The 19,052-nt window shown below is 49.2% G+C and overlaps 1 protein-coding gene across 6 annotated transcripts in view; it reads right to left on the bottom strand.

Annotated features, from left to right (window-relative positions):
- Positions 1-6,208: 6,208 nt before the first annotated feature.
- Positions 6,209-19,052, bottom strand: part of PCDH15 (protocadherin related 15) — a 460,568-nt gene continuing 447,724 nt past the window's right edge. For 4 of the 6 annotated variants that reach the window (XM_050305496.1, XM_050305499.1, XM_050305498.1 and 1 more), the window contains 5 exons: positions 14,068-14,089; positions 12,655-12,693; positions 11,788-11,861; positions 10,940-11,072; positions 6,209-7,249 (listed from right to left, as the gene is read on the bottom strand). In XM_050305496.1, coding sequence (XP_050161453.1) covers positions 6,695-7,249; positions 10,940-11,072; positions 11,788-11,861; positions 12,655-12,693; positions 14,068-14,089 — 823 coding nt within the window. In that variant the 3' untranslated portion in view covers positions 6,209-6,694. Of the gene's footprint in view, positions 7,250-8,437; positions 9,845-10,939; positions 11,073-11,787; positions 11,862-12,654; positions 12,694-14,067; positions 14,090-15,813; positions 16,607-19,052 lie in introns of those variants that run through there. The other 2 variants (XM_050305502.1, XM_050305500.1) reach the window with 2 other exon arrangements.

Here is a 19,052-nt window from a genome sequence, read left to right as displayed (position 1 = left end):
AGCAACAGCACTGTCCCTCCAGGGGGGCCCAATCTGCCCCCGAAAATGCAGGGGGATCTTGCCCGTGTCCCAGACTGCTCCGGGGATCTGAGGGTCTTCCCGAGAACATCTCGGTGCCGGCGTGAAGGCCCAGAGATCCCTGGGCACACCAGGAGAGCAGGCGCAGAGTCCCTGCCTGGGGCCAATTTGGCTGCCTCAAAACAGCTCGGCAAAGAAGCCTCTAAGACTCAGCTGGGGAGTTTTAGAAGCCAGGCATTCCTTGCTGACAACACCCTGCAGTGATCCCAGCCCACCGGGGGCCCTGGCCATCAGCTCCCACAGTGCACACAGAGGTGCCTCTGCTGCAGCTGATGGGAGGACTCAGCATTCCCTGAGGGTTCATTTTGTTCCCTGCATTCCTGTTCCACGCTCAGGACATTTCCCAACACCTGTTCCCATACACACAAACTCTCATAAGGTCTCTGAGGGGCTCCCTTGGTGCTCTCTGGTGGTAACCTGTGCCTGGAGCCCCCGAAATTCTAAGTGACCACCTTATCAACTTCAAGTCACTTCACCTGGTTGCAGAGTACGTGGTGCTTTTCTGCTGCCCTAGTTCCCCTCTTTATTCTTTCTTTAGAAAAGGAGTAAAAAGTGTTAATGCAGCACAAACAGACTAAGTGAGACTAGTCTTTGCCTCATAACCAGGTAACGGGGAAAGGTTTTGGAGTTCCAAGGCAAACCCTGCTCTTACCGGTACAAACTCCCAGGCTCGGCACACCTGTGGTCGCAGAGCAGCTTCCCGAGGTCCTTCTCTCTCCCAGCAGGAAGCACACCTCGCCACGCTCCGCCAGCACCAGGGAAACCACGAGGGAGGCTGGAAACTGACACAGAACGAGGAAAGAGCTTTAAGTCGGCACCAAAGCACCGCCCAGCTGCCCCGTTCCAGGGGCACGGAGCACACGGTGCTCTCCCATGCCCAGCCCAGCCCAGCGATCCCAGCCCAGCCCTCACGCTCAAGCAGCGGGGGCTGCGCCAGCCCCGCCCGCCCTTGAATAGCGCGGCCCAATCAGCGCTCGAGCGCGGCTCCCGCCGCCGCCTCCGCAGCCCCGGCGGGCGCTGCTGGGACCAGGGAAAGGCGGGGGGAGCTCCGCGGTCACGTCCCGTCCGGGAGCTCTCCCGGGACAAGGGGAAGGGGGAGAGGCGGCGGAGCCTGCGGGGACAGCGGCGTTCTTGGAGACAGGCAGGGAGGGGCCGGGCGGCCAGGGGGCGGGGCCAGTGCGTGCAGGGGGCCGGGGCCAGCACCATCCCGCCGCGTTTGGCTCTGGGCTTTGGGGTTCTTTTGGGCTCGATTTAGGTGCGGGTTTGGGGGATTATGCACACTGTCCCGGGTCACAGTCCCGCCCCAGCTCGCTGCACCTGCTGCGCTCCCCGCACCCCTTGCACTGCTGCAGGGACATCCCCCGGGGAGCAGCAATCGCAGCACCGGCAGCAATCCCGGGTACGGACTGTGTCAGTATCGGGGCTCCTCAGCCCCGCCCCCGGCCCGCCAAGAAATTAGAATAAAGCTGTCTAATGTCTGACGTACAATACGTTAGAAAGTAATCATCTTTCTACCTGTGGAACATTAATCAGATTAAACACTGACCTCAGTGCAATTTCCCCTGGTGACCTTTACTGAGGAAACAAGAATTCCTGTCTCACATACTAAAAGTAATCGCGGCAAAGCAGAATTTCTGTAAACTTTGGTGTTATGGTTCTCCCCAAGCTCTTGAAACAGAACTAAACCTCCCTCCACTGTCACACAACATTCAGTTCTGCACAGAAGCTGCCCTTCTCTGTAATTATCCTGTCCCCGGCTCCTTCTCCATCAGCCATAGGGCTGCAGGGAACACCTGCCCTGCGAACAGGTAAGCCCTGAACCTGCTCTTGGGGTACCATGTCCACAGTCTTCTGGGAGCAGAGAGCAAAATCTAGAGTGGCATACACTAAGAAAGGGTAATTTTAGCTCTGTGGCCCTAAAAGGTGATGTTTTCTGTTCTTTAAGCACTTCAGCAGAGTTATGAAGGTGAAGACAGAGATTTTTAATGGTTTGACACAGGATCTTGTCTTTGCTCCATGAAAAGCTGTGAAACGGCCACTGCACAGGCACTGTCCCTTTCCCAAATCCATTTGAATCCAGCACAAACAACTTACCAGCTATTTTCCCCTCCGAGCAAGATCAGCCTGTCCAGAGGCAGAGTTTCAACAGGACCTCCTGAAAGCCAAATAATTGTTAAAACCAACAGATCTGTGCAACTCCCCCTTTCTGCCTCACACTGCCAGAGGGCAGGTTTGGTGGGATATTGGGAAGGAATCGTTCCCTGTGAGGGTGGGCAGGCCCTGGCACAGGCTGCCCAGAGAAGCTGTGGCTGCCCCTGGATCCCTGGAAGTGTCCAAGGCCGGGTTGGACGGGGCTGGGAGCAGGGCTGGAGTTGCTCCTGCTGGGTGATAGTGAAAGGATCAATACAATTTTATCCTGTAAAGTGCAACGATCATTGTCAGAAAGATAAACTCCAACAATCACAGCCAGAAAGATGAACTCCACTCCAGCTGCGCCACCCTGAAAGCCTGGCTTTTGTTACACTAGGAGTGAATTACCCAGTTCTGCTGCTGTTGTTGCTGCACTATTGATCCACTCCCTGCTACAGCTTTATCATGTGGTCAGCTGGGATCACTGCTCCCACTCCAAACAGGGAAGTGACTGAAACTCTCCTCTTCCACTAATAAAGAAAAAAGGCACTACTCCTCAGTCCTCGGCTTTTGAGCACCAGCTGCCTTCAAAATTCACCTGAGAAACTGCACCTTCTTTGGGCTTATCTGACCTTGAGGTTTATCAATACTTTGCAATAAATGTAAGTCTCTCACAGGCTATAAACCGTGAGACAGTCAATGGTAACTCAGAAACACAGAAACAGAAATGGTTTGGGTTGGAAGGGACCTGAAAGATCATCCAGTGCCACCCCCTGCCACGGGCAGGGACACCTTCCACCAGCCCAGGGTGCTCCAAGCCCCGTCCAGCCTGGCCTGGGACACTCCCAAGGATCCAGAGGCAGCCACAGCTTCTCTGGGCAACCTGTGCCAGGGCCTGCCCACCCTCACAGGGAAGGATTCCTTCCAACTATCCCATCTAACCCTGCCTTCTGACAGTGGGAAGCCATTCCCCCTTGTCCTGCCACTCCAGGCCCTTGGAAATAGCCTCTCTCAATCTTTCCTCTTGGTCTTCAGATGTGTCTTCAAGTCCCCATTTCTTTGTGCAGCATTTGAGGGGTCAGCAGGTTGTGACTGGTCCAAAACAGCCCGTTCCCACTATGTGTTTTTCCACCACATGAGCTGAAATTTGTCTCAGGATGGTGGTGTTCTCCCATTGCTAAAAATTCAGGATTTTTGTTTTTGTTTTTTTTCCCCAAGCACTTTTCCATTTTGCTGACTGGGAAAGTTTTCCAGCTACATAAGCAGGTTCTGGGGGGATTCAACCCTTGGTGGGGGATGCTGAGTGAATGTGCTGGGACATCTCCGGCAGCAGAAGGCACCAAGACACGCACATGTCACCCACCACCACCCTACTGTCCTTTCCCCCCCACCAAATCCTGGGGGCAAGGACCACCCACCCTTTATACCTAAATATTTTAAGCTTCCCAACAGGTCCCTGATAGAGCCGTGGGGCCTTACAGTCTTGCTCATGGTAGTATATACAGAAAGGAGAAACCCAAACTATTTCTATTTTCCAACCTGGCTCTCCCTGTCCTGCCTCCCAGTGGGAATTACACAGCCCCACAGCTGGGCACGGGAATCCTCCTCACAGTGGAAATGTAGCAGGTGCTGTGCTGAACCACGAAACCCTCAGTGCCTGCTTGGAGGAGTGTCCGGATTGAATCAGTGGCAGGAGTGATGATTATCACCTTGATCCATCAGCCAGTGAGCAGTGCTGCCACCCAGGGGAAGCTGCTCGGGCTTTGCCTCAGCTTGACAAATTCCAGTGGTTAAATATCTGTGAATTATATCCCCGGACACAGATCTGTTATTCCACTTGCTGTATCCAAAGCCACTGCTGAGGCTGGGCTTCCCAAAGGGACAGCTGGAGGGACTTTCTGGACCGGCTCACCCTGCCAGTGTGGCACCCCCAGAAAGCAAAGCTGTGAATTCTGTATCAATTTACACTATTACATCCACAGAAAATAAAGGAGGAAAAAACACATCCACCCCCTCCCACCCAGGTGTGAAAGACTTTACAAAGCCAACAGTGCTTTTGAAAGTTTAGCTAAAACCCAGCTAAAATTTTAGATAACATAGCCCCCCTTCCCCTCACTGCTGAAAAAGTGGAATTTCTTATGCTCTTTGCGTTGTGGGAAAGGTTCTGAGTGCTCGGACAGCACAAAGGAGATGGTGCTGAGGGGTTTTGCCTCCCAGAGGCACGGACAGCACTACTGACCACCAGTGTCCAGCCTGAGGATCCCGCTCAGAGCTACAGCTGGTGGAGCTGTGAGTCTCTAGACATAAAGATACCACTTGGTTCTCCCTCAGAAAATTGAGAGCAGCTGGGAGAAAATGTGTCTGTCCAAAGCACGTCGAAGGATTAGTAAGAACAGAACTGACAGACTCTGCATCAGAAATCAGGCAGCGAAATAACAACAGTATCTTAAACAGGATTAAAATAGAACATTTTACTGGTTATTTCAAAGAATAGATTTCTTTTTTTTTTTCTTTCTTTCTTCCATCAGTCTTATGTGTATGTCCAGCCTCCAGCTAAATTCCAAACAGCTGTTTTGTTGTAAGGTACCAAGTGCAAATATGCCAAGATAAAAGAGTTAAGAAAAAGAAATACCCAGTGGTTTGGTTTTGTTTTGTTGGTTTTTTTCCCTCGTGTGTGATAGGCTACATTTCATTTCTCATGCCTAAAAACAAGCACCATTGCTCAAAGTATTTGGTCAGAAACCTCAGCTTGAGGAGGTGGTATTTGACAGAAAGGTCACGTTTACATCAGCAGAACATGCGAGCGGCTCCTAAAGACGCATCCCCGAGGGCTCTGGAGGAGGAGCACCTGTGGAAAAGGGACAACAGACACAGCCCCAGCAGCACAAGTCCATTCCCTGACAGAGCAGAGCCATCCTCGCCCACACCTGGGGGTGAAGCTTCAGCTGCAGAACAGGGGAAGAACAGCGATGCCAATCTCTGCCCTGCTAATGGCACGGGGTGACTCTTCCAGTCTTTCCAGAGCAATCCATGTGATTCTCACAGCTAGTTTGATCTTATGCTGGAAAAAAGCTGGTACAACACAACAGGACACTTTTTCTCTCTGGTATCATATTGGAGCAGAAATGCTATGCTCTGTATCAATGTCTTTTGGGTATTGGTGACTACAGACCAATTGGTGACTACATTTCTCAGCTCCCTGTTCAAGCTGTGACAACAACAACTCATTACTCTGAGGTACAAACAGAAATTAGAGGCACGTGCCCAAATTTATGGTGTGTCTTTTCCAAGTAATGTGCCCTGAAAGTTTGGGAAATGACTCTGTGTTTGTGTGTGTGTGTGTGTGTTCTGACACCCTTTGCCCTTCACAGATCTGTCTGTGCATGTCACCCTCATAAAATGTTCCCTTTTCATCCTCTCCCCCCTGCCATCCATTTGTCTTTTCAGCAGGTTTATGTTCACCACGATGGGAGTGGAATGGTGATTGCACCGCTCGACCCAACAGCCAGCTGGGCTTGGAAATGGATCCATCCCCTTCCTATTAATTACTCTTTAATGCCTGCCTCTATCACCCGGGCTCGTGTATCATCCCGGCTTGTTTCGTGGGAATATAGCCATAGGATGACAATTACTGATGGAGCATAAAAACTGCAGCTAAAGACTGCAGAAAGGAGCAAACAGAACTGATGTGGGAAGAGATGAAAAGATGAAAAATTGACTGGAGAAGAAAATTGGAACGAGCTCATTTACAGAGGAAAATGAACAAACCACGGCCAGGTAGCTCTGAATGTGATTAATTGCTACACATTCCCTTCCTCTTTGCAATTTTTATCTGATTTCATCTTCTATTCCGCTTTTCTATGTGGCAAGGTGCTATAACCTCAGGAACTCTGATTCCATAAGTTTGCCAGCTGGGCACTGAGCGAGGTGCTCCGTTTGCACCCACTGCTCTATCCCTATCGACTCTGGAACTGTTACTCGAAGTTAAGCCAGCCGAGGATTTGCTCCATTGACTTTCATGGATTTATTTTTAATTTATTACTCCGAGTTCAGGATGCAGAGCTCCGGAGAGTAAATCTCGAACATAAATAGACAGTTTCCAAATCTGACCAGTATAGCCACGAGTACCATACAGAAAAACAAGGTAGGCAGGTATAGAACTGTCTGGAAAGTGAACCAAAAGGGTGCTGTGCATTTATTAGTAGTTTACTGTTTATTAAAACAAGAAATCCAGATCCAAAAGAACTCAGTAATTTAAACCAAGGACTGTTTAGTGAAATGGGAGCCTGTCAAAAGAGTTGGTGGGGAGGACAATTATTCGGTACAAATGTGAGTGCAAATTGTGTCTGGAGACTTTTAAAGCGTGTCGTTGGTAGACAACGGATGTGCACGACACAAACCTCGGACATCTCCCCTGGGTGACGATAAAAAGCGCAGTTTATTATAAACCGAAGTAAAAATGAAAATTAAAAAAAAGGAACTAAAATCACAGTTTCGTCATTGGTATGTGAAGGTTGTTCCAAGGGCCCATCCAGAGCTCCTCCTCATCTGACTGTGTGTGTTCACTGTGCGACTCCAGGGGCTCTCTGACATCCTCGTGGTCAACAACCGATTCCCGCTCCTCTGTGCTTTTCGTTTTGGACCCCCCGGGCTTTGTCACTGTATTTTCGGCCCCTATAGTAGAGGCTGCAAAGGAGACGCTGCAAGGTCTCGTGTTCATTTTGTCACCGGGCGCGGGTCCCTTTGACAAGGTGTTCAGCGGGACGCTCTCCTCGTGCGTCACCGCCAGCTTGTCCAGTTTCTTGAACTGCTTCCCCAGCCGCACCGGGGACGTGGCTTTCAGGTTGTTGCCGAGGCAGGCGCGCCGGGTCCTGACCACGGAGCCGTTCTGGGCGATGTAGATGTTGCCGTTGACGTTGGGCTGCACGCTGGCGCTGCTGAGCCGGCTCCTCTGGCCCGAGTCGGGAGCGCTGTCCTCTCCCGTGGAGCTGGTCTCGTACTCCGGGTCCACCACCAGCTTGATCCGCTTCTTTTTGGCCCACTGTTGGACAAGAAACAGAAACGTCATTACATCTCTCTTACATTTCCCTGCCCTTTTCCTGTCTGTTAGTTAATTAATAACTCATATCAGTTTCTCCTGACTCGCTCTGTGCGCCCTTTCCTCGGGCCGGGAGCTGAGGAGGAAGCTGCTGGGGAGGCAATTCTTCCAAGAAACCACTCTGATGTGTAAGTTCTGGGAAGGCCTAGGAAGTTTTCTTCCATGACTCCACTGTGGATTCAGTGCAGAAGTGGCACCGAGCAGCTCTGCTTTATATGCACAACACATCTGAGCTGAGAAAAGCTCGGGACCTCCACAAGGGAAATCCTCAGGCACGGCGCTGGTAAAATTGGCTGGCTATAAAAAGAAGGGCTCAATATAAGGCTTTGTGCCAGTTCCAATCCGGTGGAATTGCTGGAGATGCTTGGCTATTAAATGGAAAGTGGTGGATAAACAAGACTTCAGATTTAATCTAATTTATATCCTTTTTTTTAAAAAAAAAGAATTAATGCAAACAATTTCCATGCTGCTGCAACTTTGTACTAATAGTGATTAACACAGAGTGATTACACAAGCCCCACTACTTATTTTAATTATAATTGATCTTTTTGAAATAAATGCCTCCTTGCAGTACACTGAAACAAGCTCCTACCCTTTCTGAATTAATGATGCAAACACCATCAGCAGATACCATCAGTTAAATCCCACTGCAAAACACACACGACCACGAAAAAAGATGGTTTTCAGAGAAAGAAAATCATGCAAGGTACAAAGGGGTGGTGATTATTCTTAAGCTTTTGAGAAGTCACACTTGGTACAAATTACTCTGAATGCATCTTCATCTATATTATGGAAAACAGCAGGAAAATAAACCATTTCTTCCTGCCATTGCTCCACGAAAGTTAATCTTTATTCACCATGAAGTCACTAAGTGTATATATATAGTGTGTGTGTATATATATAAAACATATATATTCCTCTCACAGGGTTTGCTTTTCTACAGTTCCATCCTTAAGACAGTCAAAACCTGAATCAATAAGCTTTGCCCTTTTCTCTTTGGCTGTCTCTAGCCAGCAGAAAGGCCACACAGAAGGCACAGCAAACAAACCCACTCCTCACTGCAAACCATCCACCTACTGTCAGTCCTCTTTAGAAGGACGTGGAATCCCCCGCAGCCTCCGACTCCGTGACTCCAGTCTCCAGGCTCTCACCTGACTGAGACTGACTCTGCTCCTGGGACACCTTTTTTCCTGTTTTTTTCACCTTGGGACCTTTGGAAATCCCACTGATTTCACTTTCTAGGCAAGAAGATTCATTCTTACTGAGAGTTTCCTCCCTGTCACTACCATCTGTGCCAGCCTCTCCTGCGCTCTCCTCCTCGCTGTCCTCACCACTGACAGCTGGTTTTCCTTTCTTGCCCTCTCCAGGTTTTGCAGATGTTTTAGAAACTGCCTTGCTTGAATTCTCTGCCTCCTCATCTGCTTCTTCCTCTTCTTCTGACACCTCTTCTATGGTGTCTTCTATCTCGACGCTGGCAGAGGAGGTTTTGCTCTTGTAGCTGGATCCTGAAGTTTTCCTGTAGCTCGTGTCCCTGTCAGTGCCTGATGCAGTAGAGCCGCTGGATTTCTGGCTGGAGCGTCTTGCTCTGCCATGGGAGCTCCCTCCCCTGCTTTTTACACTGGACATTTCAGTGCTTCTTCTGCTGCTGGACTCGCTGGTCCCTGATCTGCTGTAGGAGCTTCGTGTGGACGAGCTCTTTGACAGGCTGCTGCCCTCATCACTGTCGGAGTCTTCCTCGTCGTCGTCCTCATCCTCTTCAGACGAGTCCTCCTCCGATTCACTGCTGGAGCTGGACTCAGAGTCATCCTCAGAATCCCCCAGATCCTGCCCAGTTTCTTCATCCGAGTCCACAGTACTTTCTGTGGCTTCATCTTGGTCCAGAGTTATTTTCAAGTAGTCTTTGTCTTCCGACTCCGAGCCGGAGCTGCTGCTCTTCTCAGATGACTCCTCCGAGGTGCGCCGCCTCCTCCTCTTCTTCCCCTTCTCATAATCGCTCTCCTCCTGCTCGCTCTCTGCCGTGATACTGATTGAGACTCCCGATTTTGCCTCCTCTCTTTCAGACTCCTCCTCTCCGCGCGCCAAATCCCTGCCGAGAGGCTCCTGCAGCTTCCTGGAGACGCTGATGCGCTTTAACACGCGGTTTAGTTTCCTCACGGAAGGTCTGTCGTCCGTGGATTTCTGGAAGTAGCTCCCCCCAATGATCACGCTTTTGTCTCCCTCTGCTTGGCGAGCCGACATCAGCTTGGCGTAGCTGGAGTCTTTCCTGCTGCCTTTCACTTTCTGCAGGATCATTGGGAATATCTTGGCTTTCTTCCACCGGGAACGAGCGGACTCGGCTCTTCCCACTGGTTTGTGAGCGCTGACTGCTACGCGGCTCACGTGCATCACTGCTCTCAGTCTCCTCTTGCCCTGGCCGGTCCTGCACGGTCCAGGACCCCTCCTCGGGTCCATCCCACCACCTAAAGGTCTAGCTCCTATTGGAGCCCCCGCTGCCTGGCTTATCCCTCTGCTCGGAGCACCTCTGACTTGACTCATCCCCTGCAAATCACGAAAGCGAGTTGATTACCATCTGAAAGACAGTTATGGTGAAAGCCTGTACCCTAAAAGGAGTCAGGAGGAACACACACACACCATTTTTTCCCAGCAGCAAAACTAACTTACCTGTTATAGAACTCTTTTTTTCCCCAAAGTTATGAGGAAAGTTTACTTGTAGAACAGGCTGCAAGTGCACAGATGCCTTACTCCACAACAGGGAAAAATAATGGCTTAGAAAAGTTATTCTTCTCATTTAATAATGGATTGAGAGTCTAGGATTCATGAAAATTAGATTTCTTTTTTTTTTTAAAGGAAACTTTACTTCCACTTTCTTCTGGTTGCCGATGACATTTTAATTTTTTTTTACATTCAGTTGTGAAATTTATGATAATGAGTTCAGGTACTGCTTTGCTCAGTGGAAAGTCATCAGTTTTAGGTGGAATATTAGTAACAGAATCAATTGAAACACAGAATGGCTTGGGCTGGACCTTAAAGATCATCCAGTGCCACCCCCTGCCACGGGCAGGGACACCTTCCACCAGCCCAGGTTGTTCCAAGCCCTGTCCAGCCTGGCCTTGGACACTTCCAGGGATCCAGGGGCAGCCACAGCTTCTCTGGGCAACCTGTGCCAGGGCCTGCCCACCCTCTGAGTACAGAATTTCTTCCACATATCTCACTTAAATTTCCCCTCTGTGAGGGTGAAGCCATCCTCCCTTGTCCTGTCACTCCAGTTCCTGATGAACAGCCCCTCTCCAGCTTCCCTGTAGCCCCTTCAGACACCATAAGGTCTCCTTATTTGGTTAACGACATAAAATGGAATTACCTAAGGCAACATGGATTTTTCTTTGAACTGAAAATCTACACTGAGGGGAAAAACAGATGGTGGATATTCAAGGAAACTTGGCAATTCCCTTCTGTTTTCAGAAGAAGGGAAATAGGTGCTGACACAAACTTTTAGGGACCATCAGAAAGGCAGACAACGCTCGGCGTGGGAAGAGACGCTTCTCTGGTCTGTCAATAGCAACACACACGTCTGGCAAGGTTTGGTGCTGCCCCATCCTGCTGCAGAGGCAGGCCCAGCACCCCAGAGCCTCTCACCTCGTCGGCCGGGGGTCCGTGGGGGCTGTAGTAGTAGCCAGCGTCGTTCTCCACCAGCACCTCGCCGTACTCGTCGTACATGCCCGCCGGGGACAGCAGCCGGCGGCGGCTCCCGTACTGCGGCAGCTCGTACCTGCCGAGGACACCAGCACACCCTCGTCTCACCACACAGCAACAAACCACACAGCAACAAACCACACAGCAACAAACCACACAGCAACAAATCACACAGCAACAAATCACACAGCAACAAATCACACAGCACAGCTGAGCCGGGAGGGACCCATAGGGATCATCCAGTCCAACCCTGTGCCCTGTGCAGTGACCCTCCTTCCATCCACCTGATTCCTTGGGGGATCGTTTTCATAACTGGTCCCCTGGGGAATCCCTTGCAAGGCCAGCAGCCCTGAGGTGCTTGCAGCCCAATGGGCTTTATCACAACAAGGCAGGATGATGTTCTTCGAGGGAAATTTAAAAGGCTGGATGCTGGCTGGGAGCAGAGAGCAGAGAGATTAATCCCTGAACTCAGAAGGGGAGGAGGTGACGGGAATTAATCTCCAAGACAGCAGAAACACACGAAATAACCAAACCATGGATGTAACAGCAGCATGATAGATGGGTGCACGCTCTGCAAGTGGAATAATGAGATTGCTAAAGAAGCAGGGAGTTATCAAACACCCCCTTAACTTCTGGAAAGAGTTTTGTTGTCAGTGCATGCTTTTGTGGACACAAAGATTAAAGTAATCCTGAGGTGAAGGAAAGCCTCCTGATTAGCTGCTGTAATAATAGACACCACCAGCCTGGAAAAGCAGCATTTTCAGAAATAAATAGAGAAAATCAAAATATACCCATGCTCATAACTGTAGTAATCTTGCCCATAGTATTCCTGCCCTGGATCAATTCCAGACTCCATGCTCAGCTCCTGTAAAAGAGAAGCACTGAGTGAGTGCAAACAGTCAAACACAGCAATGTCTGATGAAAAAGGCAATTACCAACATTATTATTATTACTTATGGTGTAATTGCTTCTAATGACTGCAGAAATGATCCCTATTCTGTATCACAAAAACACCAGCGACAGCAGCATCTCACATTCAACCTGTTGCTTATTCTGGAAACAGCCTGGGTCTGAAAGGTCTGAAACAGAAAGGTTTGTGATCCAGAGCTGCCTTTGCCCTTCCCAGCAGCGTGTCAATGCTTCCAGTCCCTCAGCAGGGCAGCTGCTGAGCTCAGCTCAGGGACAGCAACCAATGAGCAGCTGACTGACAGAGGGCAAAAATCAGACTGCACTTGGAGAGCGGGGAAATTCCTCTGTCTGTAAATCCGGAGCTGGGAGAGCTTTCAGTCTGTGAGAGGAAGCCCATGGCAGTCACTGAGAGATGCCCATGGGGGAAACCACAGAATCCCAGATTGGTTTGGGTTGGAAGGGACATTAAAGCTCATAAAGCTCCACCCCCTGCCGTGGGCAGGGACACCTTCCACCAGCCCAGGTTGCTCCAAACCCCGTCCAACCTGGCCTTGAAAATACCAAGCTGCAGTAAATTTAGGATTTTTAATTAAAATAACATAAATACAATGCCAGAACTTCCCTTTTTATCTAAGAGCCAGGGGAAAAAAAATTACTTGAGACAGACAGTTTTTATCAGGAAATGATGTAAAAGCCATTTAAAAACTTGGAGAATAATTAAAAAAAAAAAAAAAGGAAAATAGTGATACCTCTGGTCTGAGAAGAGAAGGTCTCAGCAACTGCTGTTGCTACAAAAGAAAATGAGAAACGGGCTTAATTAGGTATTAACAACTAAAGTGCAGGTCACTGGTGCTTAAGAGTGGAAATAAATGCTAAAACCATGGGTCCTTCAGAGGTTTTTTTGGCAGTCACTGGATCCTCCCATACCTTGTGAGAACACTGCCAAGCACCTCATGTACTGAAATCCCTTTAAAGTCCACCATTTCCTTTACCTAATATAAAATCAAATCCCCTGTTTATGGGGTGATTCTCTAAAATATTTAACTCAAGGACTCCTCTCAGAGGCCCAGAGGACTAAGTTCTGTATCTGAATTGAGAGACACAAACCAGCTCTGCAAAGGGAGTAAGAAAACCAGTAAATATCAACCTTTATGAGAGAAATGTATTTTTTGGGGACCTTTCCAATTATTAAATGAGATTGTTCTGAAGGAACCTCTTCTCCCTGTTATTCACTGCTGGAGAAAATGCTGCTGCAAAGCAACAGAGTCCACTGAGCTGCAGGGGAGGTGTGAGCAGCCCAGTTCCTGACTCTGAGCAGAGGATTAGGTGTGACTTTGGAAAACACAGCAAGTGTGCAGGGAATTCCCTGGGAAACCGCTTCTGGCACCTTGTTAAGCAGCAATCTTCCAGCCTGGAGGTCACACCTGTGCCATGTGGGGTATCAGCCCCCAGGGAGTTTATGTCTCATCAGTTTTGGAATCCCTTTATGTTTCTGGCATCCAAAGCATTCAGTTGCCAGGAGTTTCACAACAGTAAATCAGGGAATGGTTTGGGTGGGAAGGGACCTTAAAGATCATCCCATTCCAGCCCTGCCATGGGCAGGGACACCTTCCACCAGCCCAGGCTGCTCCAAGCCCCGTCCAACCTGGCCTTGGACACTTCCAGGGGCAGCCACAGCTTCTCTGGGCAACCTGTGCCAGGGCCTGCCCACCCTCCCAGGGAACAATCTCTTCCCAATATCCAAACTAAATTTCCTCTCTGTGAAGCCATTCCCCTTGTCCTGTCACCCCAGATCCCAATGAACAGCCCCTCTCCTGTTTCCCTGTAGCCCCTGCAGACCCCTGGAAGATGCTGTGATGTCTCCACACAACCTCCTCCTCTCCAGGCAGAGCATTCCCAGCTCTCCCAGCCTGTCTCCACAGGGGAGGTGCTCCAGTCCCCTCACCAACTTCTGGACCCTCTTCTGGACTCGCTCCAACAGCTCCACGTCCTTCTGATGCTGGGGACACCAGAGCTGTGCACAGTGACCCGGGTGGGGCCTCACCAGAGCAGAGCAGAGGGGGAGAATCCCCTCCCTGGACCTGCTGCCCACGCTCAAAGAGTGTATGGGACAATCACGGTGGTGTCATGAATATTTTAAAGGTAATGGGGGGCAGCCTCACCTCTTGCTGTGCATATCCTCGCCTAGAAGTCAGAAAAAGAAAAAAAACCACAATTAGCAGAATCCTGTGAATCTACACAGAGATGCACATGGCCATTCCTGCTGGGGAGAGGCTAAAAGGTAATGCAATTAGAGGCAGAACTGGCATGAAAATAAATCTGTATCTGTAACAGCAGGTGTGTTTTTCTTTGGCTTGGCTCTGGCCACAGGGATCACTGCATGAGAAAGTGAAAAAGCTTGGGGTGCTTTTCTTGCTTCAGGTTGCAAATGGATGAGGAGAGACCTCCAAGAGCCAGAAAGCCAGTGCATCCAGTGGGACTTGGCAAAGGGAAAGGGGGGATTGGGATACAGGTCCTGCCCTTCCCTGCTGTCCCACAGAGCCCGTCCCCAGGGAGACCCTGTTACCTCCCACACCTGCTCAGGCAGTGAAACAACTTCTCTTCCACTCCTGGTCCTCCTGTATCCACTCAGGACTTGCTGGGAATTGCCCTGGAGCTTCTATTCTATTGGAATATATGGAATATATGGAGCTATTCTATTCCTTGTACCAACACTGTTACTAAAATTACTCACTTTCTAACATTTGCTCAGCAGGGGGGAGTTAAATGATTTTTTAATTTTTTTTTCTGCCTTTTTTCTCCAATTTTGCCACAGGCTTTGTGCTGCTGATCTTATTGGGAATTTGTTTTTGTTGTTTTAATTCGTTTTCTTGGAGCCATTCCCGGGCATGACAAATGCACTTATGTCTGTCTATCAAGTTCTCTGTTTTCACATTTTGCCTCGGAAAATTAAAATTGTTTTGGTCTTTTAGGCCTTGGCATCATTCTTAGGGATAAGTCTGGATTATGTTTATTACATTTTTTAAGAAGGAGAGGGTAAATGCTCAGATTTATGTTAGGCTTAGCCTAGTACACAGACAGCAGTCTAGGGGAAGTCTCTAATTACACTGAGTAACTAATAGAGAACAGAGTACAAGTCCTTCTAATTCTTTAATATCACCATCTCCAAAGTCTCCTATTAATATTCAGCACATGGAACTGATTATCAGCATTAAATTAACGCTGTCGCCTATATAATATAAAACTAATGAGCAGCTGAAAGGAAGATTTATCAGCAGAAGAGGATCTGTGGCTTTTCAAAGCCCGCTCGAGGAGCGCTGTATTTAGTTTCCATATTGCCCACAACAATCTTCAGATAAAGAAGGTCCGAGGAGAAGCTTATTACTCTTAATTGCTCTCAGATAGTCATTATATTGCAGATTAAAAGCATAATATAAGTAATCCTAATTAAATTTGGAATCAGCTTTCTTAAAAACAGCATCACGCTGGGTTTTGAGATGCTGAGACTTCTCCGAGAGCTTAGTGTGGCCACGATTAGGAGGAAAAAAAAAAGGGCCCACGAGACATAAAATACCCATTCACTCAGTACAGCACCAGGATCTGCTGTGACAAAAAGGCAAAGGTCAAAACAACACCATCTGTTTCCAGGAGGGAATTAAAGCTCTCCACAGAGGGAGGAATTGCTTCTGGATAAACATCATCAGCCAGACCTCACTGCAGTCAGTCAGAGGGAAACGTTCAGTGGGACACGGGAAGCAAGGTCATGGCTATAAACTGTGAGACAGTCAATGGTAACTCAGAAACACAGAAACAGAAATGGTTTGGGTGGGAAGGGACCTGAAAGCTCATCCAGTGCCATCCCCTGCCATGGGCAGGGACACCTTCCACCAGCCCAGGCTGCTCCAAGCCCCGTCCAACCTGGCCTTGGACACTTCCAGGGATCCAGGGGCAGCCACAGCTTCTCTGGGCAACCTGTGCCAGGGCCTGCCCACCCTCACAGGGAACAATTCCTTCCCAATATCTAATCTAAAACTCTCCTCTTTTGGTTGAAAACCATTCCCCCTCCATCACCCAGGCACCTCAGTGGGACAGAACTTCCCTGGTACAGCTTCTTTCCTGGTCTAATAGAAGAATTTTTTTAACAAAGGTTATTAAAAACAAACAAAACAAAACAAATCAATCAATCAAACAAACAAACAGAAAAACCCCCATAACAGGAGAACAAACACATGAAAATAGAACTAGTTTTTGTAAACTTTGCAACTTAACTTTCCAGAATGAGAATGTAGGAGTTCCTCATCAGTGAAGAGCTGATTGCCATGACCCCCTCCCAGACTCTTCTCATACAGGGAAACACATGTTTAAAATGGACCTCCTGTGTGATGTCCAGTCTTTCTGCTTAGGGAACACCCCAAATAATTGTAGCCACATAAAACCTCTGTGGGGTTTATGCTGTGCATGACTGAACACCTGCGCTTTTGCTGCACCACTAAATGAGGTCCTATTTGTCTAGTATTTCCCCAGTGATGCAATGATCTGCTCACCAGCATCTGTCAGGGGTCTGTGAGCTCTAAAGGGGGATTTGGGTACTTAAATTCAAATATTACCTTGAAACTACAGTCTGCCCAACAGGAGGGTTAGGTAAACAAAAATTCTAATGGATCAGCAGGACTTGTGGGATGCAATTCATGGAGTTTGGCTCTGGGACAAAGAAAGAGAAACTACCTTCAGCAGTTTGAGCCTGAAGCCGCCACACATGTCCTAACTGCAGATTTAAAACAAACAGACAGGAGACAAGAGAAAAAGCCGGGCACTGTGGAAATGCCAAAGAGCTCTAAGCAGTCTGAGAAAGAATTCATCACCTTTTTGCTCAGAATTACAACATCTGGTACTGAACTGGGGTTTTAGTTTTGTTTCTTCATGTCATACCTGCCTTTCCAAATGCATTTTTTAAAAGTTGTCTTGTTAAACACAGATACTTTAGATTTTGGCAAAGGACTAAAAGAAAACTTGCAAGTTGGACCAAACATTCAAATGCCCAAACTGCTTTTACTTACCTTTCTTTTTTTTTCAAGGAACAAGCTAATTTATTTACCTATATAATTATAATTGACATCTTTAATATAAAGATCTGCTTTAGATGACTGTGAGCAAAAAAGCCAGTAAGTAAATCCATATTCCATGGATTTTTACAAGTACTTGGTGACACTAATCAGAGTGATTTTATTACAGTTTCAGGTGAGGTGTTTCAGCTGTAAAGCTCATGACAAACTAGAGTGAACATGCAAGGGAGACATCAACAACATGCACATGCAAAATAAAAAATAAACAAACAAATTTTTTGTACATGAAAGGAATTTACAAAATAAAAACTTTCAACGTTATAATGTTAAAAAATAAAATGCAGTGGAAGGCAGAACAGGGGGGAACGGGGAGGGGAGACAGCCAGGTTTGCTGAGAAATCGAGACAAAACCCTTCTTCTGACTGGAGCCACCACAGAGCGTGTGAGCAGAGCGTCATCGCTCGTGGAATGCCAAGATGCAGCATGGAATTACAGAATAGTTGGAAGGGACCTTAAATAGCATCTCACTCCACCCCCTGCCGTGGGCAGGGACACCTTCCTCTAGCCCAGGTTGCTCCAGGCCCCGTCCAACACCCCGGCTCACCGCTGCCGAGCCCGCTCTGACACCCAGCGCGTGGCAGGAGGTTCCTTCCAGGTGGCACATTTTGTGGGCACAGCAAGAGATTCCAGAAAAACCTTACTGATATTACCTACAGTAAGAGCTGCTTAACTGAAAGCAGTGCCAAGCCCGCTGCCGGCCAGGACCAATCCTCGGGGAAAAATGGGACAGCTTTCCCCAAGAATTTTTGGTAAACAAAGAAAGCAACACGGTGGAACAGCGAAGACACAGTCCTGAGAAAACAACTTGCAGGTTTACAGGAGACATTACAAATGTCCAAGCGAACAGGAAAAGACACCATGTCTCCGTGGGGGGATTGGTGGTAGAAAGGTCATGGCAAAGAAAAGGGGGAAAGCGGGATTTCTGCAGAGTCCGAGGCAGGCACCGCGTGCTGCCTTACAGTCATCCCAACTCCGAAGGTCCCGTGCGGAAACAGCCGGCCGGGAGCGTTACAGCGCGGTGGACTGGGAGGGGAAGCGCTGCTCCAGCTCCTCCACGACGCAGCCCAGGCTGCCGTTCTGCTGGCTGTGCTCGGCCTCGGGCCCCGCTGTCGGCGGCTCTGGGGCCGCGGCCGCTTTGAGCCTGGACACGTGCTTGGGCAGCAGGTGGTTCTTGTCGATTTGGCTGTACATGTTGGCCACCGACTTCTCGATGGCAGCTAAGTTCTGAATGTTCTTAAGGATCCCTTTGAGCTCCCGGCGAGGGGGAGGCTCTGGCACTGCGGCCGGCGGCGGGGCAGCCGGCTGCCTGGCAGGGGACAGCAGCCGGGGGCTAAGAGGGGAGGGAGAGGAAGGAAAAGAAGAAGAAGGAAGAGAAACTGCGGGCGGAGGAGGAGGAGGAGGATGCGGTGGCAACAGAGGAGGGGATGGAGGTGGTGGTGGCAGTGGAGGTGGCAGCTTTGGAGGGGGGGGTGGGGGAGTTTTAGGCGGATCTGGAATGCTTGCTATGACTTCTTTGGTCTGAGGAGCTAGAAAACTTTGGCAAACTGGTTTCTTTATCCTAGAAGAGGGAGGAGTTGGTTTGCGGGTTGGAGGAGGAGAATGTTCTTCAGGGGAGTCGTGGTGAGTGATGATTACAGAGGGCACCACGGAGGCCTCCGCTTCAACTACTTCAGCAAAAGGTGCTGGAGAGGACAGAGGAGAAGGGTGAAGGCAAGGAGGAGCAACCACGCTTTTAGGAGACTGCTCCGGGGCGTTCTCTCCCTCCGGGACAGCGCTGCTGTGTGTCGGCGACCGCCTGGACTTCACGTCGGGAGACTTCACCTGCTTCATCTCCTGCAGCGCCTGCTGCTCAAACTGCCTGGCCTTCTCCTTCACAGTCAGCTTGGGGCCACTCAGCCTCTGGAAGAGCGGACTGCTGACATCGACACTGCTCTGCTGACGGGCAGCTCCCTCCTTCCCGGCTTTGAGCCTCTCCTGCTGCCACTGGACGGGGTCCATGATGACCGGCCTGCTCAGGGACCCGG

Source organism: Myiozetetes cayanensis, unplaced genomic scaffold (genome assembly GCF_022539395.1).
Source record: "Myiozetetes cayanensis isolate MyiCay16 unplaced genomic scaffold, myiCay2020 scf10, whole genome shotgun sequence".
Taxonomy (NCBI): Eukaryota; Metazoa; Chordata; class Aves; order Passeriformes; family Tyrannidae; genus Myiozetetes; species Myiozetetes cayanensis.
This window is presented reverse-complemented; position numbering and strand designations above follow the sequence as displayed.